The 25267-nt window shown below is 37.1% G+C and overlaps 2 protein-coding genes across 2 annotated transcripts in view; one reads left to right on the forward strand and one right to left on the reverse strand.

Moving 5' to 3' along the window:
* The window catches only part of LOC112573685, a 36816-nt gene extending 12716 nt beyond the window's left edge, over positions 1–24100 (reverse strand). Inside the window, exons 1-31 of the mRNA XM_025254264.1 lie at positions 24004–24100; positions 22121–22189; positions 21376–21504; positions 20555–20720; positions 19214–19333; positions 18844–18919; positions 18233–18266; positions 17520–17658; positions 17241–17349; positions 16848–17003; positions 15573–15729; positions 14086–14149; positions 13791–13878; positions 13395–13540; positions 12915–13046; positions 12595–12673; positions 12111–12182; positions 11714–11846; positions 11265–11418; positions 10876–11084; positions 10284–10449; positions 10009–10128; positions 9455–9530; positions 9233–9266; positions 8873–9014; positions 4763–4871; positions 4186–4344; positions 3511–3665; positions 2826–2913; positions 2179–2351; positions 366–496 (exon numbers count right to left, since the gene is read on the reverse strand). Coding sequence (XP_025110049.1) covers positions 366–496; positions 2179–2351; positions 2826–2913; positions 3511–3665; positions 4186–4344; positions 4763–4871; positions 8873–9014; positions 9233–9266; positions 9455–9530; positions 10009–10128; positions 10284–10449; positions 10876–11084; positions 11265–11418; positions 11714–11846; positions 12111–12182; positions 12595–12673; positions 12915–13046; positions 13395–13540; positions 13791–13878; positions 14086–14149; positions 15573–15729; positions 16848–17003; positions 17241–17349; positions 17520–17658; positions 18233–18266; positions 18844–18919; positions 19214–19333; positions 20555–20720; positions 21376–21428 — 3440 coding nt within the window. The 5' untranslated portion in view covers positions 21429–21504; positions 22121–22189; positions 24004–24100. The remainder of the gene's footprint in view (positions 1–365; positions 497–2178; positions 2352–2825; positions 2914–3510; positions 3666–4185; positions 4345–4762; positions 4872–8872; positions 9015–9232; positions 9267–9454; positions 9531–10008; positions 10129–10283; positions 10450–10875; positions 11085–11264; positions 11419–11713; positions 11847–12110; positions 12183–12594; positions 12674–12914; positions 13047–13394; positions 13541–13790; positions 13879–14085; positions 14150–15572; positions 15730–16847; positions 17004–17240; positions 17350–17519; positions 17659–18232; positions 18267–18843; positions 18920–19213; positions 19334–20554; positions 20721–21375; positions 21505–22120; positions 22190–24003) is intronic.
* LOC112574320 (FMRFamide receptor-like) lies at positions 5086–8862 on the forward strand. The gene has a single exon (XM_025255330.1). It carries the CDS (start codon positions 6514–6516, stop codon positions 7780–7782), a length of 1269 nt encoding a protein of 422 aa, XP_025111115.1. The 5' UTR covers positions 5086–6513; the 3' UTR covers positions 7783–8862.
* Positions 24101–25267: the final 1167 nt, after the last annotated feature.

A 25267-nucleotide genomic window follows, 5' to 3' on the forward strand; every position in this document is an offset into this window, starting at 1 on the left:
TGTCTACAAGAGTCATTTTATAGCTGGAACATTAATTAAGGTTCAAATCCACAGCATGAAATGTCCTAAGTATGCAGCTATGAAACCTCTCAACCGCCTAGGTAGATGTGATCCATTCTGGAGGAGTCATCCCATGGTCTTGATCTACACTTAACCAATCACACAAAGCCAAATACATTTAAAGAGCTGCATCCTCTCCAAAAATAATTCAGTTCAGTCACACGATAAAAAAGTGAATACTTAAAATCTTAGCACTGTAGTGACTGCCTGAAACTTGTTTTGAGTACCTCTTAAGGGTTAAACAGCGTCTATATATATATAACTAAAGCAATAGTTTTCTGGTAAAAATCAAAAGAAAACCTTACTGGAAAATAGGAGCAGCAGTTATGCTCTGGTCAGCATTAAAGTAAGATTTGTATGTATTTTGCTCATCAGTGGGCAGATTACTGTCAGGCACAAGGCAGCTTTCAGAGTCAGGCAAATTGGCATTATCACCCTAAACAGTAAGATGACCAAACAACCATAATATAGCCATCAACCTGGAATACTTATAAAGATGAAAACTATGGTAAATGATACTAGCTTCTATGATGTAGAACACAAATAGCTACATTAGCTTATCTGACTTAAAAATTAATCTGTTGCTGCAAAACAAAGCTCACCACATCGTAGTGGAAAATCTTGCTGTTCTAACAGTGACATACCACAATGGCTAGTTGCCAGTCTCAGGCTGTCAGAGAGCAATGTACATCTCGCTTGGATTTAATTCATATTCCAATGGTCTATGGCCACTCAAATCCAAATCTCTTTCTATCTTATGAGAAATGAAAGTCAAGTCAAAAATGCTAGCAAAAAAACTATAATACTGATGTCAAGAACCTGTAAAAAAAAATGAAATCTTTAAGCAATATATACACTACAGTAAAAATATGTGGCAACTGACCATGACTGTAAAAGAGGTCCATAGAGACATTTTGATTGGTTTACTGTAGGCAGAGACGTGGCTTGTGTAATTCAGGCAGTATGTTAATTGCTGTTCAGTCATCAATGGTTCCAGAAGTCCACTGTACTTTGGGGTTGGCACAAAAACCTGTCAAAGTCTTTATGATTCAAGTAGTTGAATAATTCTCCTGCTAGCTACCTAAACTGTACTGTCTCTCTTTCTTAGCTGCATAAAGTACATGCACTGGATTATTCTTTACACTCAGGTAAAGAGTTGGTGCTTTAGATTGATGTCCTTTATGCTTTAAATTTCCCAGAATATACTCTCCCTAGGTATCTGCATATTTATTTTCCCAGATACTGCAGTATTTGAGTATAATAGTCTTCTTTGTTAGTAATGTATTCCATAGTAGTATATAATGGTAATACTCACAGGAAGATAATTTTTATTAACAACAGTGACTTCAATACCCCAACTCTTCTCATTGGTTTAATATACTTCTTTTGAACCATGATTTCATTAGGTTTTTAATTTCAATGTATTTTTCCTATGGCATCTCACATGTTTTTAAATTTAAGTTCTATTTTAGTTTCAGGTGTGGGTAGTATCTGACTGGGGGAGTTCCTTTGGTTATAATGGTTAGTATAGGTGAAAGATAAGTTCATCCCCTTCCATGAATATTTGTGCATCATCTGGATTTGTAGTATTTTGTGTTCCTTTTTCTTTGTGAATATTTTTCCTTTTTTCTAATTATTGTTGCTAAAATTTCTGTACACAGTATAAATAAATAAGGAGATACTGTATCACCTTACATCCATGTTCTATTGTAAACCATTTTATAATTTTTCATTTAACTGTTACAGCTTATTTAATATCCGTGTAGAATGTTTTTGTTCATTAGCAAGTAAACCCAAATGATGTTAATATCTTATGCACAAAAATCTAGTCTATGTGCTTTTCAGATTCTAGATTAAGCAGACCCAATAGCTTTTTGTAATTGAGGTATACCACAATGTAAAAATCTTATGTTGTTCCTAAGTATCTATTAGTAATAAATCCTGTTTGATCTTCAGCTGATAGCAATAGTAATGCTTTTTTATGTTGCTATTAATTTAGAACCAAATTTAAAGACCACATAATAAAAACACAAACATCATTGGCTGACAAGATTTTAAGATAACATAAATAAGGTGGTTTTTCCACTTTTTGAACAATTACAATTATTGGACAATTACCGCTGTAGTGATGGAGCAATTGCAGCTTCTGTGAAGCTGATTGGTGGCTATTGGCTGTACACTCTGACATTGTACAAACTGCTGTGGCTTCTGAAGAACTGGAGGATTCTTAAGGGTATGGTAAAGAGAACCTCTTGTACCATTATTAGGTGAAGCAGTGATATTTAACAAATCTGAAAAAACAAAATTACCTGCTCACTTATTTGTCTCAGGGAAGCTGATAGCCCAGTGGTTATAGCAATAGAGTTTAAACATGAAACTGTGCACACTGCCAGTTCGATACCCATGGGAAAAGCATATTTCTTCCCCAGTACACTCAGCTTTGGAATGGATAGAGGAAAGGGGAAGGTAAGACACAAGACAACACTGCCTTTACAAAAGCTCGTCCTGAGATAAGTGAAGTCTTGTAGCACCTCACTCTCTAAAAACAATAAGGTTATGGGACTATCTCTACATTTTTAAAACCTTTTATGTTTACATTTCACATTCTCTTAAAAATAACATTAAAAAAAGATATCTCCCTTTTTACTTTTCTTTCTAAGATTCTTTTGACTTTCTCTGCTGCCTTTAGTTTTAAATAATAAGCCATTGAAATGTCAGAGATAATTGAACATTATTATGTCACAAACAGGGTCTACTGTTCTTACCTGCCATCAAACTATAGAGCTCAATGTTTTCAAACTCGGGTACCTCCACTCCTTCTTTAAATGCTGGACCATGGGCAATAAACAATGCCTGACAAAGTAAACATGGCAATGTAACATTTCTGATGTAGTCTTTAGACACTGATTTTGTTTTTAGCTCATAATTACCTTTCCCTAGATAACAGATTATAATAATGTGTAGTTATACAGCAGTTCAAAAGGAAAGGACAAAAAGAAGAAACTATTTTCACAATATGTGTAAGCAAATTGTCTTGAGAAGACCTTAGCAAGTATTAGTGAAACTAAGTCAGAAGGAGAAATGCAGATCAAATGAAAAAGCATGCAAAAAAGATGTTTTGATTACAGTCATTTTTCAACTTACTCCCATGTCTTGATAACGACTATCCCAGCCATGAGTTCCCCCTGAACAACTAGAACCAGAAATAGACGACCTGTAAGAAAAAAAAAATCCCTCTCATCAAGGGTACCAGGTCTGCACACCAGTTGCTCAAGACAATTACAAGAAACACAATCATCAAATTCAGTTTACGGTACACACAATCCATGTCATAGCAGGAAAAAAACAAGTAATCACAGTCCTAAGTGTAACAAGTACCATTGCTAAGGATTTAATTGAGGCACCCCTCTTACAAACAGAACTTTATGATATCACAGAAAATAAATTTACCTTGCAAAACACCCAGTCATCTTCCATCTTGATAATGATGTCATCGATACGAATGTTGTTAGCATAATGTAATCGTTTTGGAAGTTGAGACTTCCTGTACACTGTAAAGAATGAGCTCTTACCCTCCAAATAGTTCATGATGGCTTCTGTTGAAACTGAAAAAATAAACATGTTGAAGCTGTAAGCAGAAGCTAGTTGTAAAATTTATTTAGTGGCTGAAAAAAAGAACTACTCAGAAGTGCTAACAAAACGAGGGGATAAACCTTTCTCCTTGTCTGATGTTATGTTGTAGGTATCATCCAGCATGCATGCATAATACTAATTTTTGGGTAAATCTATGATACATCCAAATATCTGACTGCTATTCATCTATTGTTATACCTGACAAAGATTTATCCAAGGCAAAGCAAGGATTGCTTTGGCTACTAGCCCTGCATGTTTGTGTAATTCTCTTTTAACTGGTTTTTTATGAGTCATTTCAGATGAAATGTCAAATCACACAGAACTATGAGGAAACTTCAGAAGTAAAAGTATATATTTGACATATTCTGCATATTTCATTTTGACATATTTATATATTCTGCAAGTTAATAGATGAAATTTTTGTCTGTTGCTACTTTACAGTCACACTAATGCTCTCATCTTTGAGAAAAGACTCATAGTTATTTCACTCACCAAGGGGCGTATCATGTATGGTGTAATTGCCACTTTTGTAAGAGTAGAGGTTGCTGATTCTGGCTGCTGCTGCAGTGTATACATATATTTTAGAGATATCATCACTCTTCATATAATCACTGAGCTTTGCCACACGTGTGCAGTTCCTGGCACCCATGCCTGATTTCAAAAACAAGTACCAAAGAAAATGTAAAGGAAATGAGGTGTGTACACAGTCTAGTTTAGTCTTCACTTTGGATATGTGCCTTTTTATTCCTTAAGGTGTACAAAAACAATGAGTTAATGAAAGATTACAAAAAGTACAGTGCCTTGATCTTGTATTTCCAGTTTTTCATCTGCCCATCTTTTTAACGAAGCAACAAAATCCCCACCCTCCCACTCACCAACCCAACTAATCAACTAATGGGGACATGAAAGAAAACCCAGCCCTCTCCATAGCTGAACATGTGGTTTTCAGTAAAGACAGAAAGCAGATGTGGTGCAGGTGGTAAAAGCAGCATTACTATGAGAAAAACAACTCACAGCAAGTTAAAATATTTAGGCGCCACTCTCTCCCATGGAGTCATAATATATTTACCATGATCAGAAACAAGCAGAATGTTGACACTGTCAGACATCTTCAGATTTTGAAGGCCTGACATCAATCTTCCAATGACATTATCAACATTCTGCAAAGCTGTCAGCAGCTGAAAAAATAGTGTTCAAATGTTTTTCTATGTAGCAACAGAAAGCACATGCATGCACACACCACACACACACATATGCACAAATGTTTCTGTACACATACATGCATGCACACACACACACAGACATAAAAACAGACATCTCCACACATGTACATGTTCACGCACATGAAAACACATGCATACACATGTGTATATATATATAAATGCACACACACACACACCAGCCACACATTTATATGGATATGCAAACACACACACACACACACACATGCAAACATCTTGTTTTCCACAGAAGTGGTATCTTACTGCTAGCAACAGAGTGATTCATTGGCCCAAAGGTGAGGAGACAGCTGCATTAAGACAATTATTCACCTGATAAGAGACAGGTAGCCAGGCATTTACAATCTGTGACTGTCAGACACAGGTGGTGCATGTCAGAAACTGGCCAGTTGCTATGTTTGGTGGCAAGTAACTCGAGTCAGGGACAGTTCCAAAATAAGTTGCAGTTATGTTTTTGTGCTTGCATCTTGATAAAGACAGTGGGTTCCATGTTGATCTTTATGTTTTTCACAAAGTGAGCAGCTCATAAAAAGCAGGTACTAATGTACAAACAGGTCTTTTCTGATATCCACACACACACAATGTACACATACGAGCACACATGATGCAGTGTGTTTTCAGTCTGAGCGAGTGTATTCAAAAAAGGAAGGTATAGAATTTTGACAGCATGCCATCAAAAACACTTTATCACCAAAAGTTTGGGTACAGGTAACAAAAATCGAAAAGGAAGGACATTGTGTTAACAAACAAAACAATGATCTCCATTATGACAAACAATTTATGACACAACACAGAAGAAATTAAATGTGCACACATATACATGGTGGTTTTATGAAAATATGTACATAAACATGCACACTCTTTTGAATAGCTACGGTATCAATATAAAATGTACTGGGATGTAAAAATGAATGATCAAAAGTTATTATTCATAGCAAATTATCAATAACACAATTTTTTTTGAGTTTGAATAAATGGAGGAGTGAGTGAATGGGTGAGGATGTGTATGTTGGTGAACAGAAATGTACAAACAAATTAGTTTGTGATAAACATGTTTTACTTCATACTGGCTTTCATCATCCCGAATTTGCATATAAGTCTGAAATACTAATGATATTATTTTTCTAACTGCATAAATCAAGTAATAATTTTATAAAGGCATATATGCAAGTAAACATCTGAAATGTTTAGAGAATATCATCAGCACAGTGCATGCCACCCGTTTTCTGCTTTCCTACAGCAAATCAACAACTTTCCCCAGGACTGAAATGGAGACTTTAAAAAGGCATGAGCCCAACCATCAAAGATTCGAACTGTGTTGGGAAGCCAGATACACGGAGAAACTTCTAAGAACAGTGAACAGTAAAACACTTCCACATTTTGTCTATTAGACAAATCTTTGAATTTTATTACAAAACTTTGAAATCTGAAATGGAAACTGATCTCTCACATTATGGTAGAGATCCTTAATCTCCATGGATAATGATAAACATGCTTGAACTGTGCCAAATATTGATTTTGATGACAACATTTTCTGCAGAGTGCTAATATTAACCTCCAGTCTAGCAAACAAGGCGCCAAAATGAACAACTCCACTTCAGGGGACTCTACAGAGCCTGATGTTACATTTCTGCAAAACTTGCGCAGATACGCATATGGATACATCATGTTTACCACCTGCTTGGTTGGCATCTTTAGCAACATCTTGGCCTTTGCTGTTCTCTCATGCAAATCCATGCGATCCTCCAACACAGCTGTCTATCTCCGCTGTTTGGCTGCCGTCGACTCCTGTGTGCTCCTGCTCGCCATCTTCAGGTACCAGAGTTACTTCATCCTCTTGCCTGAGAAGGACATCATCACCTCCATTTTCCAGTTGAACCCCTATGTCCAAGTGTACCTCACACCTTTCTTCTGGATATTCCTCGGCATGTCCAGCTTTACTACATTCAGTCTCTCGTTAGAGCGTTATCTGGCTGTCAGGTGGCCACTGACTTTGAAGCAAACATGCACCATGACAACTGTGGCCTGCTGTTTAGGTGGCATCACCCTCATGGTTTTTTTGATCACCTTTCCGCAGTTCTTATGCTACAAAATTGAGAAGGCCGTTTTCCGGAATACCCATATTGTGGTTGCAAAATTAACCAATGACTACCTTGATGCACATGCGTACATGCAAGCCTATGACCACTACATTTTACCCATCTTCTGGTACATGGTGCCATGGTTTGCTGTTGCTACCTTTAATACTCTTCTCTCCATAGAGGTACACAAATCCTCTAGAATTCGCATAGGCATTCCAAACATAGCCAACCCTAATCGCAAACTTTCTGTCCTTATAATGTTAATTGTGTTTGTATACATGATTTGCCACTTTCCACGCTGCATTCTGGCTTTCTATTGCCTCATCAATAACTGCTCCAGCACCACTGAAGGCGAAGGCGTTGATTTCAGAACCTATCACATTGTACAAGCAGTGGCTGACATGCTTAATGTGCTGAACAGCTGCTGTAACTTTGTTATCTACTGCATGTCTGGGACACGCTTCCGAAAAGAAGCTAAACAATTGCTGTGTCAGTTTTGCTGCAACTCACAGCCACTCATGTTGCCAACAATGCAGTCAGTGCACATATCATTGCAAGGTGTTCCTGCCACTCCCGTAGATGTCCGAAAGTCTTTCAACATGTCCTACAAGGAGCTACAGATCACACCCAATCTGTCACCCAGCAAATCAATGGTGGAGCTACAAATTCCTGATTCTTGTGCAAGACCATCTTCCAGTTCATCCTGCAAAACCTCTCCATCCACCTCTTGTTTGAAGCTGCCAGCCACATATCAAAATCTGACCATATGAGAGACAACCATTCATTTTTCTTTCTTAATGACCTCTCTGGTCTCAGCATAGTGAAGTCACTAGACAGCTGTTTAGCATGTTGTGTCTGTATATATATATATGAAAACATGCAACACAGTTAAGCAAACTCTCTTCCACAGATTTCATGAGCCTGAAACTGGAATATATAGGATGTGGATCAGTTACAACAAGGATTTAAAAGAAATGATACATTTCAACAGCTTTCACATTGTTCACTGTAGATTTTGTCACCCTCCCACCAAAGTTTAAAAATATGTAAGTATTTTTTGCTTATAACTTTTCAATATAATTTTGAGTTTTCAGAGTGCTTTTTACCTCAATAAGTATTGGATCATTACCCACAGATTTATACATGTTCTTTGTTTGTTCTTGTGCATTTTTTTTTTTGTTTTTTTGTTTTTTGGTTGTTGTTGTTGTAATGATCCCTTTTGCTGCATTTCCTCCCTTTGAAATGTGTCTTACATGATGTAATTTCTATTTGATAAAAGCCATAGTGTTAATAGTCATAGTGATAACAGTGTTATCAATTTACTGCATTTTTAAATTTTTCTGGAACAAACAGAATGAAATGTTAGCAAATGACAAAGCTGCAGTTTTAGTTTGACTCATATGCACGTAGATGAAAACAGGACAGGGGTGGCAACATCAAAATTACTATACAATTCTTTTTCATAATCACTCTGAGAGAAAGAGCAAAAGCCACTATTTTCAAAGATAATGCATGCTATTAATGCCGCAGCTGACAAACAACCATGCAGAAAGGAGTGCTGACATTCCATCAACTCAAAGCCACAAGTTTACACAGATGTGTTGACTGTTATTCACACACTGATCTCTTCAGCCATATACCCAGCTGCCACAGCAAAGCAGCCAAATATTAATGCTATTATGAATATCCACAATCATACCTGAGTAAAGGAGGCCATTAATTGTTTTTCACAAGGTGAATTCAAAAATACATTAAAATTAGTACTATGAAAGCAGTTCTCTGGCGACACCTAATCATCATAAGCACAAATACTGTTTCAGAACCAGAAACTTTAATACAGAGCCAATAACTTATCCTTACCCCACTTGTAGGTTCTGGGCCAAGCTTATGGCCTGTAGTGTCTGGCTCATCAAAGTACAGTGTGATTAAGTCTGGGCGTTGATCAGCTGCTAAAGATAGCCAGCCCAGCACAGTGTCCACACGATCATTAAATGGTACAGAGCTGGAAACACAAAGTGATTCTCATATTGCTGAAAATACACAACCAAATGAAATAAAATCAATATGGTTTAAGTCAGAACAAAAATTAGCTACAATATAAAAATAACAGTCATTTGTTTATTCAAAACACTCATCAAGAACTATTTTCATGTTTAAAAATGTTGTATCTTAGTATCAGGTTTAATAGCAATTATGCTATTATGAAAATGCTGAACATACCTGCTATAATTCTTGTAGTAATGTGGATACTTTCCTGAAAACGAAAATAAAATTTGATGTTACAATTTTCTTGAGAATTACAAATTTCACATTTTTAAAGATAATAAATATTTACTAACTAAATCATCTAGATATGGCAACTTTTCCCTTCCTTCTTCACATAGGAGTGAAGACATTGTTTCACAAGATCAGCATGACACTAAACTAACAAGACTTCTTTACCTTCAATCGGAACATCAGATCCCACCCAAAAGTAGCAGGCACTCTTTTTCCCATACTTTTGTGCTGTCAACCATATCTGCAAAGTTTATGGAAAGAGGAATTAGCTGTTCAAAAGTGGCAGAAAGGAAAATTTACCACTGTTATTTCTAACTCAATGATCATTAGTCACAGTTTTAGGGGCATTGAATAATGCATCAGGATCACCATAGTTTGTAGGAATTTTCAGGAATATAACAGCTGAAAACCAAGACAGAACATTTGTACATTGCCTATATATTCTGCCACAAAGTCAGTGCAACATCTCAAATTTATGTAACAGATGATAATAAAGATTTCTTATATATATACAAACTCTAAAAGCATGTACATTTTGGAAATCAATCATACAGATAACATATTTTTATTTTGCAGTTTAGAGCATTACTCCAAAACACTTTTGGTTATTTAAGATAATCTACACTCAGAGAGCTAAAGTATAATTAGGTCTGGAGGCTGGTTCAGCAAAATACAAAGTAAAATGTAGTTTACCATATCAAAATAGAATTATAGCTTACTGGATCACCATGCCACCATCGAGGATCTGATTTTGTAGAGGAGTATATGCTGAAGGCTTTCTGCATACCAATGTCAAACATATCATTGTCCACTATTCCATGGGATTCTGGGTACAGCCCCTACAACAGTCAAAAAAGAGTGTGTGGACTTCACAAATTTCAAAGCGACATATGTATGTCAACTCCCTCATATCTGTCAGTCTACCTACTTATCCATCTGTCCATCCATCCATCCATGTTCATATAGTGACTGTGTTTGAAGTGTGCATGCTCACCGTTACGATAGTATAATGGTTTGGAAAAGTTAATGTTGGATAAGCTGACAACATCCTTGGGGTGTGTACTCCTTCTTGGATCAGACGTTGTATGTTAGGTGTGACATTATAGGATAAATAATCTGCCCGAAAACCATCCAGTGAGATGAGAAGCAAAGGATTGTACCTAAAAAAAAAAAGACAGAAAGTAAAAGACAACTGCCCTGCTTCCACAATGTTATTTTTCTGAGATTCCAGTGATGATGAGTGGTCTTTCACACAGCATAATATTGCTGCAGATCGATGTAAAATACTTTTGGATTAGAACAAATTTTGCAAAATTTAGAACAAACTGTGCAAAATAAAACAAATAAACTTGTAGCTCTCCATACATTGAGTAGTCTTAAACAAATATGAATGTTTATGAAATATATGTTTACTTGTCCACTTATGCCTCTACTGGGTAACTTCTACTTCTCCCCTCCTACCCAGTCACTTCAAAAAAAAAAAGTCGACACATCTGCAAATACTAAACTATTTAGATGAGCTTCCCATTCCACAAAATTGAGCGGATTTTTGGTGTGTCTTATTAGCATCATCATGTGTAACTTACTGAGGGCCTGATCCACAAGGAGCATTGCTGGCTGTCATGCCATTTTTGTCCTGGGCTGTGGGCAAAGAGCTTGCCCACAAGCTTGTTGGCAGCCGAACTTTGAGACGAGCCCTCTCCTCCAGGGGGAGGAATCTCAGCAGTTCAAGCTCTGTTGCCAGTTCTATGTCTTTCACCCTTGCTACATTATCAAGCAAGTATGTCTCATAGTCCTGAAATAGCACAACACACAAAATAAATGCTGACTCATGGGAAAACAGGACAGCATGTAATAAAAAAAATTCTAATGGTTATTATTGCATGATTTTTTTGTTTGTTGACAAGTTGTCTACTTCCAGCATGTTCACACACACACACACACACACAAACAAACATTGCTAGCATGAACACACCATGCAGTTCGGCACGAGGTTAACATGAGGGAGGATGAAACTGAGAATTTCTATCTCTCCATCACACGGCAAGGTCTTCCACTGATACACACATCTTGCCAATGACACAAAGTAATGAGTAGGAAGAGGAACTTCTTTTCCAGCATCAACGAAGCTGTCAAATAAAAGAAATTTATAAACTTTCAGTTTAGGAGACCACAAGGCACAGTGTATAAATAAAGTCTGATGCTCACTATGAAAGAAATTTATTTAAAAAAGGCCATATCAGCATACTGCAAGGCACATTGTTGCAGTCTGATTTCTGAAACAGGCTAAGGAAAGAACTAAATAGCTGCTTCCTGAATCCCTACAATCGACTAAAGTCATCATCACCACTAGTAAAAGTGCATAGGCATGCTGGGTTTTCTCCAAAAGCAGGTCATTGAAATATAGTGACAGAATGTTCAAACCTTTTTGAAGCAGAAGATGGATCAAACCGACTGTCATGATTGGCATCAAAAATGGGGCCTGCTGTTACACTGAAGTCATTGAGACTAGTTTCTTCATAGGAGTTTATTAGCTGCCATAGGTACTGCCACACACCTACAGTTGGTACAGGTTGTATGTTAATACACTTTCTGGATACAAAACAATCAAATGTTATTTTGTCTGAAGAAAAGCAGCATATACGTTGAGAACCAGCTTGAATAACAAGACGAATAAAGTTTTAAAAAATCAATTATTGACAATATTTTAGTTGAGAAGGAAAAGAAATAAGAGAAAGAGGAGAGAAAGAAAGATGGGAGGTGTATGGAGGAGTGTGGGAGGAGGCAAGCATCATAACTAAAAAGCTAAGACAATGCTCACCCCTGCTGAAACCTTCATACATGGGAACAATGGGCATAGCCTGGTCACTGCAGTTTTGTGTTCCTGTACTGACTAGTAAGAAAAGAATCATCAAAGCTTATATCATCCTGGAAGGAAACAAAAATCTTAAGGACCTATCATTATTCCACATATACAACATTAACTGCAAATGACCACTGAAAAAAATTTTCTTCTAATATTTCTAAATGCATTATTATGTTAGTTGCTAATTGTATAAGTAATTGATTTAATGTTTAGTTTATTGTATTTTCTTGGAAGAGATGAAAACTTCTTTTACATTTTGTACATGTACAAAAAAAAAAGACAGATACACATAGATGCATAAACTCGCATGCACATAGAATCTTTATTAAAAACTGCCAGATCCTATATGTCTCATATCCACTTTGGTTTTTTTTTAATATACTGACCAATAGCGAAATACTGACCTGGAATAAGTGAGGTCAGGACTATTGTCTGATCTACTGATGTATACTTCTGATAGAGGGTACCACTGCTGTTTTGTCACAGGTAGGCCTCAGACTGAAATTGCCACTGGCCTTCTGGGAAAACATAGAAATAACATTCTTGTCATATTTTTTAGTGGGGCAGGAGGACAAGGCAAAATTCAGGAATACTGACTGCTAAAGAACAGTTTAGCATGGCTGTCTGTAGCTGCTGAAGGTGCTGCTATAATATGGTGTTATTTTGTTAAGGTTCTGTCTGTGGCCACATCTATCTTTGTCAAATAAATACTAGGTACACAGTTTATTATTAAAGAAAACTTCAGTAGAAGACTTTTACATAGCCTGACTGCATTGCAGTAACAGCAAGCGGCATTTTGAAATCTGAACTGAAGACTGTGGTATAGGAGGCAGTCTCATAGATGGTCCCATTCAACTGTGTTGTACCTTGTGCACAAGGTGCCTGGATTTTCTGAAAATTAATACTTTTATCAGTACATCAGGATATTGAAAGATTTATGAATCTTATTTTTTTAATCTGATGGAAATATATTCTGTAGTTTTGATGCACACATGCGTGCCAAACAATGCATGCGCATACATCTACATGCACACTCAAACATGCACAACCACACAATGATGCATATTAACAGAAAGTTTTTTTTAAATGTATCCTAAACATGAAAATGCTGGTACAACTGCTAAATAATTGTTAAGGATAAAAATCAAATTAAATAAAAGTCTCTGTATGCAGTCTCTGTATGCCATCAAAACTATTAATAAACTTGAAAATGTTTTGACACAAAACTCCTAAACATACCCCCTCTTTTAGACAGGAACAAGGAGTAATCCTGCCATTTGACTGGGTACATTCTGCAAAGTCTGCCAAAATTGGTGGTTTAGAAAGTAGATGGAACAGGCTGCCATAAGTTCCATTGTTGGGTGCTGGTGTAATGCCAAGCATATCTGTGAGAAAGAAAGGCTTATAGAAAATAAGTTTGTTACAACTGAACAATTATTCCAGAATATTAAAAAGTAACATTAAGATGAAAGTTTTTCATTCTTGACATTTGTACAGCAGTGGAGACGGTGATGCTGGCATGCGAACACACCAGAATTGCCCTCTAAGATAAATAAAGGGTTATGCTAATTCTGAAATAAATTTTCCATCACGTTAATTATAACAGACAGGAGATGCTTAATAATCTGAACTTACAGCACATGAGATTGTACAGTTCAATGTTTTCAAATGGCTCCACTTCTATACTTTGCTTGAAGCTTGGACCAGACCCTACGAATAAGGCCTGCAAAATAGGAGAAGATCAAATACAGATTCCCACAAAGAAGGGGTTTCACTCAAAAATGAAACACAAAGCCAGCACTGAAACAGCCATGCTAGTAAAATAAATACAAAGTCTAAGATATTTCTCTGAATCTCAAATAGTTGATTTTAAAAGCATTACTTATTCTGTATGTTGTCTGTTAAACTGTGTTTTGCTGTTTTCATTTACCTGCATATTTCTGTCCAGATTGTCATAGCCATGATTCCCTGCTAAACAAGTACGAGGGACCTTCCTTTAACATTTAAAAAAGAAAAGAAAACAAAAAATTGGATTTATGTAGCCACAATGCAGACAAAGAAGTCACACATACTTCTACCCTTTTTTCTGTGGTCTATGAAAATATAGAACTCAATGCCTCTGAGAACAGAAAGCGATTGCCCAAAAGTTTTACCACTGAAATTCTTAAGAAACAGTCAAGGCAGAAGAGATCCAAGAAAAGTGGCACTAATGGCAGCTTTTTTTTTTTTTTACCTTCAAGAAAACTTAAACAAACACGCTGACCATAGATACTGACTACAATAGTCGTGACCTATGGCCACTGCAGTCTGTATCTCCCTAAGTGCAGCATTTTAATTACAAGCTGTGACAGCTGGAGAAAGCTGTAGGTAACCATGCATAACATACAGATTAATGGTGTACTTTTCCCTCAACAAGATGTCAGTCATAGCTTGACTTCTTATTCACAATCAAATTCTACCCATTTGGCACAGAATGCTTTCTCCATTTGACCCAGTTGGTTATTGGGCACCTGACCCTATCAAGGACTGGGGGAAAAGAGAGAGCAAGGACATTAGCACTTCCTAATATAAACAAGCTAACTCCGGATAAGTTTTATCTCCAACACTTCACTCCTTAACAACCAAAAGGTTATGGGAGCAAACCTTTACTTTTTATGTCTATATATATATAATGATCTATTAGACTACACCTATCCCTACTTTTAAAAAGGAAAATGGCTAACTGACTAGAAGGTGACTGCTCTCCCTCACTTTTCATATTTGTCTGTTGATCTGCTTGAAGTTTTGTGTCTAATGTTCATCAGTTCATCTGTAACAATATTTGCTACATTCCTATGTGGATTTCTGTGTCTGTGTCTCTTTTTGTATTTTCCTGGACCATTTTACTTCTACTGTCACATCTGCGCCATTCTGACATTACTTAGATTTTAGATCTACACATCAACTTCAAACTCTGATTACCTTCCTGCAGCTGCTTCAGAAAGTTTTGAAGATTGCAAATTGAGCTTCCATACAAATGTCATAATAACTTTCAGATATTTTTGATGAAGAACTTTATTGACTGATCAAAGATTTCGTGTAATGGCAAGTCTGCATTCAACGCATCTTTTTGGTGTGGTTAACCTTGCATTGTCTTCCTTTATCATTATTCGTCAGCGCAGTGTGCGACCTATCTTGGCCATAATGCTGTGAGTTACAAGTGCACATATTAAATTAAAAATTGCAGCCTGGACTAATAATTAGTTATTTGTTAAATAATTAGTGAGCTATTGGTGCTGAATGCAGAGCAGAGGTGACATAATATGGTAGTCACTGTGCTCAGTACTTGTGTCAAAAGAATTGATGAGAAAATGGAAGAATGCTGTTTGTTAATCATTACAACATATTATATCTTCAGAATCAGGACTTAAAACTTACCCATAGACCAACCACCCATCCTGAACATCAACTGTAATGTCTCCAATGCGGTCATTGTTTGTGTAGTGAAAGCGCATGGGTAGTGTTTCTTTGGTGAACACTCGGTAATGGCTGCTCTTACATTGCAGACTTTCATATACTTTGTTCACATCCAGCACTGAAGACAGACCCAAGTGTTAGCATAAGTTATTTAAAAATCAGATGTTTTTTATTATAAATAAAAAAAACAAAGCAACACTCAATACATCAGAGGGAGGCAAAGTATGTCCTGTAGACGTCTTTGGTCTGGCTTGCAGACCAAATATGAAGTGTATTTTTTTCATAATTTTTGTTGTATTTAATGTAAGTAAATTTGATTGAAATTTATCAAATATGACAGCGTTAGAAATCAGCAGTCCATAACATTCTAAAACAGACAAAATCCAAAATAACAGTTAACACTGCTGACCTGCCTGATAAAGTCATGAGAGAGCACCAGAAGCGGCTGCCTTTAAAGGAAAAGCTGGTGGCAACATGCCTCATTCATGACTAATCATTTTATTTCAGTATCGTCTGACAACTGTTTGTGAAGAGAGTTTGTGAACTCCAAGAAACAGTTCTGATTTTAGAAATAAAGGAAAAGACAAAGGCTCTCCCTGAATATTGTGACCTCTGGTGGCATACAGATCTTGCCTTTCTTCTAGATGTCATGGATCATTTGAGCAAACTCAAAGTGACTCTGTAAAGCATTCTCGCTCATAAATTATTTTTCCGCATGGATGGATTTTCAACACTTTCCTACCCTGAACTGACTGACAGTTGGATCTGCGAAGCTAGAAAATAAAGGAAACAGTTAAGTGATCTCCGAGATGAATTTTCATAACTTTTCGGGGAATTTAGAAAATTGGAAAGCTGTCAAATCTGTTTGGAAAATGTGCCAGATAGCCTGCAATGTGAGCTGATTGATTTAAAGTGCGATACAGTGTAGAAGGATTCTTTTAATGCTTCTAAAGTTTCCAGTTCTTCAAACTGCTAAGTAAAGACAAGTTTCTGAACTTTAAAGACTTTGCTAAAGGAATGGTGGTGATGTTTGCATCGACTGTACATGTGTGTGAACAGACTTTTTCGATCATGAAGCAGACCCAGTCCAACCTGCATTTGCAGATGAAGGATGATTTGGAAAAAAAAGTTCTGCAAATTGTCTTATCACAAATTTAGCAAGATTTTGAAGAGTTTGTGAGCCAGTTGAAACAGTTTCACAACAATACAATCAACAGAATGTGAGGAAACACTTACTATCAGTTGTGTTGACAACAACTGTGTTCCCGTTAACCACTTCCCTGTGAAACCTGGTATTAATTGTTGCAATAGTCCCATCAATTATGAATGTTTTGTCTACATCCATAAAGCAGCTAAGCAAAACTTCACGTTCACATGAGGTCTCTGTCATCCCTGAAAATTTAGAGTGTGCATTAGATTTTCAGACTTTGAAGTAGAACACAAGATAGAATGCATAATAGTTCCTTATACCCAAAGAAAACTGTATGGGAAACTATATTTTAATTCTTATTTGTGCTGCAGACTGGTACTGGTATGCAACATCCACTGATATCTAGATCTTTTGACAATTTTTGTGTTGTGATTGTCCAGTGCTTTCAAAAGTTTATAGAAACTGCAAATTCTACAAACCATGGTCTGCCACGATGATAATATCCACACAACTGTCCATTTTCCTCTTTTTCAGGCCACTGACCAACATAAGAATTATTCCATCAACTCTTTTCAGCTGCTCATTCACCTGAAAAGAATGAAAAATATAAAATGTCTTCAACTGCTGACCAGAGTGAAAACATTTTTTCGGAGACACCTTTGTGTAAGCAACTGAGTAAATGACAGCAATGAAGCTTCCCCCATTTACAATATTTACATTTACAATTTAATAAAAATCTGAAAAGAAATGCCACTCACCTCCTGACTGTTGGGTCCACTGCCATGGCCAGCATGATCTGGCTCATCAAAATATAGTGTTATGAGTCCTGGGCGAGTCGATTCAGGCAACTCCAGCCACTCAAATACCTTGTCAATGCGAGCTTCATAAGGTATGCTCCTGGGGAAGATGAATTGACACCATGGATAGCTGAGCTAACTGTATATACTTTTCTTATACATGCTGCCTGTTCAACCTCCAACATTTATAGGTACATCAATATGCATACAGAAGATGTGAATATTTGTGTGATTTGTCTTAGTTATGTATCAGAATGATCACTATTTAATATCAGTAATTTTACAGTGCTTCCCCCCCCGTCATGATGAATATATTATAATGCTCCATTCAAGAATGCCATGATGCCTTGTTATATATGGACTGGAGGGAAGTGGGTGTAGAAACACATCCTGCAAAGACATTCCTACAAGGTCTTTTACTTCTCAACAAACACCATGATACTGAAAAGATTCTGCAAATCATCTACCACCTAGTACATACTGTAGCTCTCAAAAAGTACATGCCTTGTAAAATGCTAATATGGAGTAACAGATTTGAAAAATAATGCATATATAATAAAACGTAGATAGAGAAGGAAAGAGATTGGACACAAGATATTGAAATATCTCAAAAAATAACATTTAATCAAGACCTCTTCTACCACATAACAATAAAATAAAACTCTGTTACAAACCCATTATATTTGAAGTAATAATCTGGGTATGAGCCTGCAGAGAGAAAAACAGTGTGAGAAGAATAAGATATAATAAAACTTGTATACATAGCACATTAGAAGTATTAAAAGAACGCAATATTAATGAACTCAAAACCTGTGAAAATAAATGTAACAGCACATGTTTCTGATTACCATGTTCAGAAAGTAAACATCACATGAAAAGACGCAGCATTACAAATATATTTTTTCTATCTGTGAAGTGAATTTAACTTTATTTATAGAATCATATGACCAGAATATTGTAAGCAATCAGGGCTTCTGCTAAGGCTAAATTCTTTGGGGTCCCACGGACCCCTTCTTCAGATTTTTAAGGGGTCCCTGTTCTTCGCCCAAATTTGAAGGGGAACCCATTGACGAAAATTGAAGGGGTCCTCCGAACTTTTAATGCGTACTGTACGCAATTTTTTGCGTAAGCAGAAGCCCTGAGCAATAATGATCTTTTGTGAGTCATAGTTGTATGTGTTACCAGCTTATGCTGTCCAGATGACCTTTCATTGACCATTTGCTTTTGAATGTAATGGCACAATATGCAAAAATCAAATATGTTTGAATACAATGTGAGCACATACCATTTATTGCCACATCTGATCCAACCCAAAAATATGTTGCTGCTTTCACATTCTGCTTCTTGGCTGTTAGCCAGATCTGAAAAATTAAAGAAAAATAAGAAAACAAGATTCCTGCAGCATACTTATGCCAAACATACCTATTATAGTAATTGTTAATGCAATAAGAGTAATAAAATGTAAAACCTATCTGAGACAGTTATAAATTTGTTACAAGTTGAAGAGATCATTTAAACTGTAGCAAGCTGATTCTAACATATTTTCATTTACACCCCAAAGTACATAAATCCAACACGCTTTACTTCAAACATCCTTCAACACTGAAATAGTCTTTATCTTCAACACAACAGAAAAATATAAAATTATCACTCACTGGCTCCCCTCCCCACCACCGTGGATCAAAGGTCATGGGACGACCAAGTGTAAAAATCTCATTGAGATGCTGGTCGTAAAAAACATTATTGACAATTCCATGAGATTCTGGATAAAGGCCCTGCAAAATCACAATTTTCTTGAGTAAACATATTTTACTATCTTTGGATAAGAATTGGTCCTTACATTAATGATAAAAAATTCTCATGAATCTAATTCTCTGCTAAAACCCAATTTTTCGATGCCATTATTATACTATACTCGTGCTTTTTTCACACATTTAAGATCTTTATCATAGCTAGACGACAGTATTTTATGTATAAAACATAAAGTCAACCCAATCTTCGAGTTTGATGGGACAACGCCTTCTAATAGTGAAGTCAAGCATATCGAAATGTAGGTAGGTGCAAGTAGTTTTAGTTTTGTGATTATGAACAGATTAAAACCTCATCAGGATTATGAGCTGTAGATGTTGCAAACATAAGTTTTCTATGATCTTTAGTTGAGATTTCTGAGACATCTTGTCTGCCAGTTGCTTAAAACTTTTGGGCGAAGATAGCGCGATTAAAGGGAAAGCACTACAGTTGGGTTGTAAGAGTTATCTTCGGTACTCTCTCCGCGACAGACGACAGACCAAGGCTATATACATGTATATTCTTTGGCTATAGAAGGTCGAGTGTAAATCTCATGAAGAATGCAATAAATCTTTTTAGCTGTAGTCAGATGAAATACTAGCATTTGACGATCTGTTTTAAAGAGCACCCCCTTAATAAATCAAAAACACTTTATTTACTTTTCAGTGAATCTTATCCATATGCAGATGACTCGATCAGCTCGATCCCCGCAAAGAATTAATATTAGCCAAACAATGCGAAACACAAAACATAAAAGCAAAATCAAAGCAGTCTAGTAACGATTTCCATTAAGAAAGTCATATCTGCGGCTTCCAGATAAAAATTGGGCATTAAAATAAAATGATATAAAATGGTGAGTGAGAGAGAGAGTAATTATGATTCTTGTATTATTTGAATGGTCATAGACCATCCATCGTTATCAAGGGCATATGAGAACAAATTAAAGAGCCACGCATAAGCGATCACAAGGGAGAGAGAGAAAGAGAGTTCAAGATCAAGAAAAGAGCCGGTATATCGATCAATTACAACCCCGTTGATGAACAGTGGTCGTCCATTTTAACTAAACAGACCGTACAAAGCATTTTATTTTATGCAGCTGAATAGGCGGCCTCTGTCAAGCGCGTCGGTGTGTGTGGTTATATGTTGAATATGTAACGTGATTACACTATTTTTCAAGTCCCAGCAATTAAAGTACGTTTCATACTCACGGTGACGATTGAGTAGTGGTTAGGAAACGTGAGGGTCGGGTAGACGGAACGCATGTAAGGGGTGTGGACACCCGACTCCCGCATCTGCTGGATAATGGGTGTCTCCTTTCGCCGTAGGTACTCGGCACGAAATCCGTCCAGCGAGATGAGAATAAGTGGTGGTCGTCTACCAGACAAACAAGTAAATAGCAGTTGATTGACGAGTACACTCATATCAAACAATATTTGAACGACAATATCAACACATATAATCTATCGTCATCTTTTCGTCATCATCGCCAACAGTCCCTTAGCCAAAACGATAAAAATTATAGAAAGGGAAATTACTAGTGGACGGACAGACAACAAATACAGAAAAACTTGTGCGAAATATTTCAGTCAAGGGTTAGCGTCCCTCTTCACTGTCAACAGCTTGCGGCAAGCTGTGCAGGGACAGTCAGAACTAGGCGGGCAGGCAACGTGCCTCCAACGCAACTCCAAGCCTTAGTGCAAGACGTGATCAACAATTATTTGCTTATTAAAAGCGGCTCTGTTGAGATGGTTAGAAAATGGTGAATATCTGATATATAAGCTTGTAACACGGTCAACGAATCATTGTAGTGAACACCACTGTCACCATTGAGCCCTACCCACGTCCCTGCTAGACCTGGAATCATGGTCATGTCCTTCAGTCGTCTGTTATAGCATGCAATTGTGCTGACCAGCTGAACATCCAAAAGGGCAGTCTGGCTCTTTGTGTACTTCAACAGACACTGCGGGGGAGCATTAGAACAGATTATTCATCAGTCTACGTATAAATCAGCAAAGATCGAGTCACGTACTTCCAGGGGCAGTCCCTCGTCCTCTTGACTCGTCGACTGGCCTTTGTCGCCATTAGTTTCCGATGTTGAGTTCCTTGATCTTAGTCCCAAGACCAAACCCACTGTCAAGGCCGTGGCTAGCAAGAGCAGCTGCACACCAAGGACAAAGTATGATGAGAAAAGCTGTCGTTATGTCAACCAATTATTGCCCGTTCGTTCTTTCCCTTTAATATAATTAATGTCCTAATCGCCACCCTAGATGGCCAAAGACAACCAAGAACCAAAAGCTGAGACTCTTTAAATTAAAATAAAGAATATGGTGGAGACATTGAACAGGATATATACATTGAACCTAACCAGATTACGTATCACTAATAGTTATGTGATCCGTAGAAAACATCTGTCATGAGGATCAACCACTAATTTAAAGCTACATCAACTAATGGACCATGTATAGGCAAGAAGTCTCACACATGTGAAGGCCATCAGTCGACACAAATTGTTTAGAAACTTAGACGTGTTAAAAGATATGTCTAGTATTGCATGATATCAACATAGTTGCCTTTCAATAACATAAATTAATATCCATAATTTTAAAATAAGATACTGTTAACACCCGAGAAAAAAAAAGAGATTTTTTTGAAAAAAGATGGCCAAAAAAAGTCTACGTGGATTGTTCAGATCGCCCCTAACCACTCCGATGTAGAAGGGCTTACTGTCGTGCAACAAACAGACTACGAGTGGATAACTGTAAATTACAATTTACCACAACTCCTGCGATGACCAGTTTCTTCCTTTTATTTGGTCTGGTCCTGGTAGCAAAACTGTCGTCATCCTGTCAAAATAAAATATATAAAAAGTAGGTAAAATAACAGAAGAGAAAACGCTGGGGGTATAGTGATTGTAATTGTAGTATGTTTTCTTGGCCCTTGGTCACAAGTAATAACGCTGGACTACGTCACTTATCACTGCTGTGACTTCTTGTTATAGAAGCAAAAGGTTTTTGCTCGTAAAGTAATAAAGCAATTACGACGACAATTATTTATGATGTCGATATGACAAACATACCAACATGCTTTGTTTTTTCGTTACGTATCGCCCTCGCCATAAAGAGGGAAGAATACGCTAAACTCCTACCTACTACAGTACCATACCAAAGGACATAAAATAAGAGGAGAAGGGATGGGAGAAGAAAGGTGGTAATTATTTACTCTTGTTTATAGGAAGATTGTGTATGTTGAGTTATTAAGCAGCTCTAGAAAAGTTTATGGCATTTATTAATGTGTGTCGTTGAGCATCGTTTACTAATGATGGATGGCGATGCGAAAGGATGGCAGAAGAAAGGAGTGAGAGAGAGAGAGAGAGAAGGGGGAGTAAAAGAGTGAGAGAAAAAGATTTTTAAAAAATGCGGGCGGACAGAGACAGTCATCGTTGAGTAAGAGGTGATAACTGTGATTTCAAACTCGTTTATCTCACTCAGCTCTAGAATTTACTCCTTTTGTTCCTTGATATACATTGATAAACTGATAAAAGTGTTCAAGGTATAAACAGAGCTTAAAATGTCAACCCCAAAAATACAAATGTAAAAATACTGATGATAAAAATATTGTAGCTCGATATTCTACCTGAATGTAGACAGTGAAGTTGTTAAAGCTGATGAATATATTGCAGTCCTAAATCAACAGCGCTTAAAATGAACGTTCAGCATGTTTAGTTCTTTGCAGGAAGAAGATGTTTTAAAATTTTGGAATCAAAACATCGATCGCTTGCACAGAATGCCTTTTAAATAGGAAAATGACAGTTGCTCCAAAGTCTTTACCAGTGACATTGTCCCAGTCACTCGTTTTCCCACAAACGCCTGGACATTTGCGCATTCCTTTCTACACAAACAACTCTACCTCTTTTGTAGGCTTGTAGATATTTAATAATTTTAACTAATAAAAATACACAAAAATGTTAAAAATAAGTCCCAAGTAAACATACATCAGTTAATCCTTGCTACTATCTACGGTATGCTATTATTACTTATCAATGATATCTAATTGTTAAAATCAGTCCAGAGAGAAAATTCCTTTTATTGATGTTCAACTTAAGAGTAATAAAGTGTAAAGTTCAGCACAACACTGCTTTCACTGTATCAACTGTCTCTGGGGACTAATGTTTCATAAATCTATATATATATCTTCCACACTCACAACTTATCTTAAATCGTAAAAACAATCGCAAACACAAAACACTGACGTCTCTACTTGGGGACAGACGTTATCCACTTAATGACGCTGTCTCTGGGAACGAGCGATCACACAACTCAGTATGTCACCGTCTCTGGGGACGAGCGACCACTCTTCTCAACATATCAAACGCTGCCTCTTGGGGTCAGACGTTGTCTTCCTGGGCCATATACTCCAGCATACCAATAAATTAAACAATTCATACAAAAACAAAAAAAATAAATATATATGATGTTCCTCCCATTTTAGAGGCCTTGAACGAATACGTTTACCTTAATTCGCACTACCTAATTTACATGTATGTACGCACGATAGTTTTAAATGTAGTTGGTTACATTTATTGTATTATTGTGCTATGTTTGATATAATACTTGTTAAAGCATTTATTGCAAAGAAAGAAGCAAAGCACTGATCATACCCCTAGTTGGAATCTTCGCATGGCTGCACCGTGAGTTGTTGGTCACCGGTAGTTCTGGGTGGTCTCCGTTGATGTCAGCATCAACATCCAATTTTGAAGACGAAAGAGAAAGTTTGTAAAAACCCTGTCGTGTTACCGAGTCACAAAAGATAAAACAGAAAAAAAGTTGTAATGAACTTTGGACGCACTTGTCCCCATTTTCACCTCCCACCCCCATCCTGGATGCCTGCAGGGGAAAAGACCCAAATCATTAGCTCATCAAGGGTCGAATACTAACCTGGGTGTCACACAGGGGTGGGGGGGGGACATATATTCTGTATGCGTGCATGCGCGCGTGAAATTTAAGTCAACAACCAAAGAAGACATTTCCACGTAGTTGTCTTCGCTACCTGGCCCTAATCACTGAGTCAACAGGACTTAACCAAAGCACACATTCTCGCTCACCGGCGCTTGGTAGCGACGAAAGATGACTCCTAACTCGAAGAGATGGACCAGATTTGTCACTATGTCATAGTGACAAGAACACTGTCAGCGTGGACTCTGAGCACTTTATGCGTACTCAAAGATAATGCGGATGAAAAAGATCTTACTCTGTTCAGACTCGGAAGGGGGTTAGGGGGGGGGGATGTAAGTTTCGTGCAGCATATATACCTTTGTGAATAACCCTCAACGATCACGTGACATCTTGCAGTCCACGGTCTCACATAGTAAAAGACCTTAGCAAAGTGGACGGCCTATAAAACTGTTTGACCTCACTCTTACGTATTACAGGTGTGAATAAATCCTGTCGCACGAACGGATAAGAGTATTTATAATGTCTATGATCACACTAGAAGAGATACACCATCAGCAAATGACAAAGAACTCACAACTGAGACAAAAATAATGCCTATTTGTAAGCAAATCAATCGCATCATTAAGTATTTAAAGAAAGCAAGAAGCCGAGATTATCATTTGTCAAAATAGTTTGTGAAAACGAAGGGAACAGAGAAATTTATTCCCAGTTGTTTGTAAGCAATGCCTTTTGCCTATCGCTGAGATAGCGACGATCACTTGCCTCTGAGAATCAGTGTTGTGGCCGATAGGAGCTGTGCATCTGGATAGGGGAACTGATAAAGCTAACTTGACAAAGTACTTAGGAACTTGACAACCTCTCCACTTCGACTATAAATATGGTCATTATAAACTGCCGTGACCTAAGCCACAACCTAGTGCATGAGTGAATCAGTTGTGTTATTTACTGTCTCCTTGAGCAATATTTTGT

Source organism: Pomacea canaliculata, linkage group LG10 (genome assembly GCF_003073045.1).
Source record: "Pomacea canaliculata isolate SZHN2017 linkage group LG10, ASM307304v1, whole genome shotgun sequence".
Lineage (NCBI taxonomy): Eukaryota > Metazoa > Mollusca > Gastropoda > Architaenioglossa > Ampullariidae > Pomacea > Pomacea canaliculata.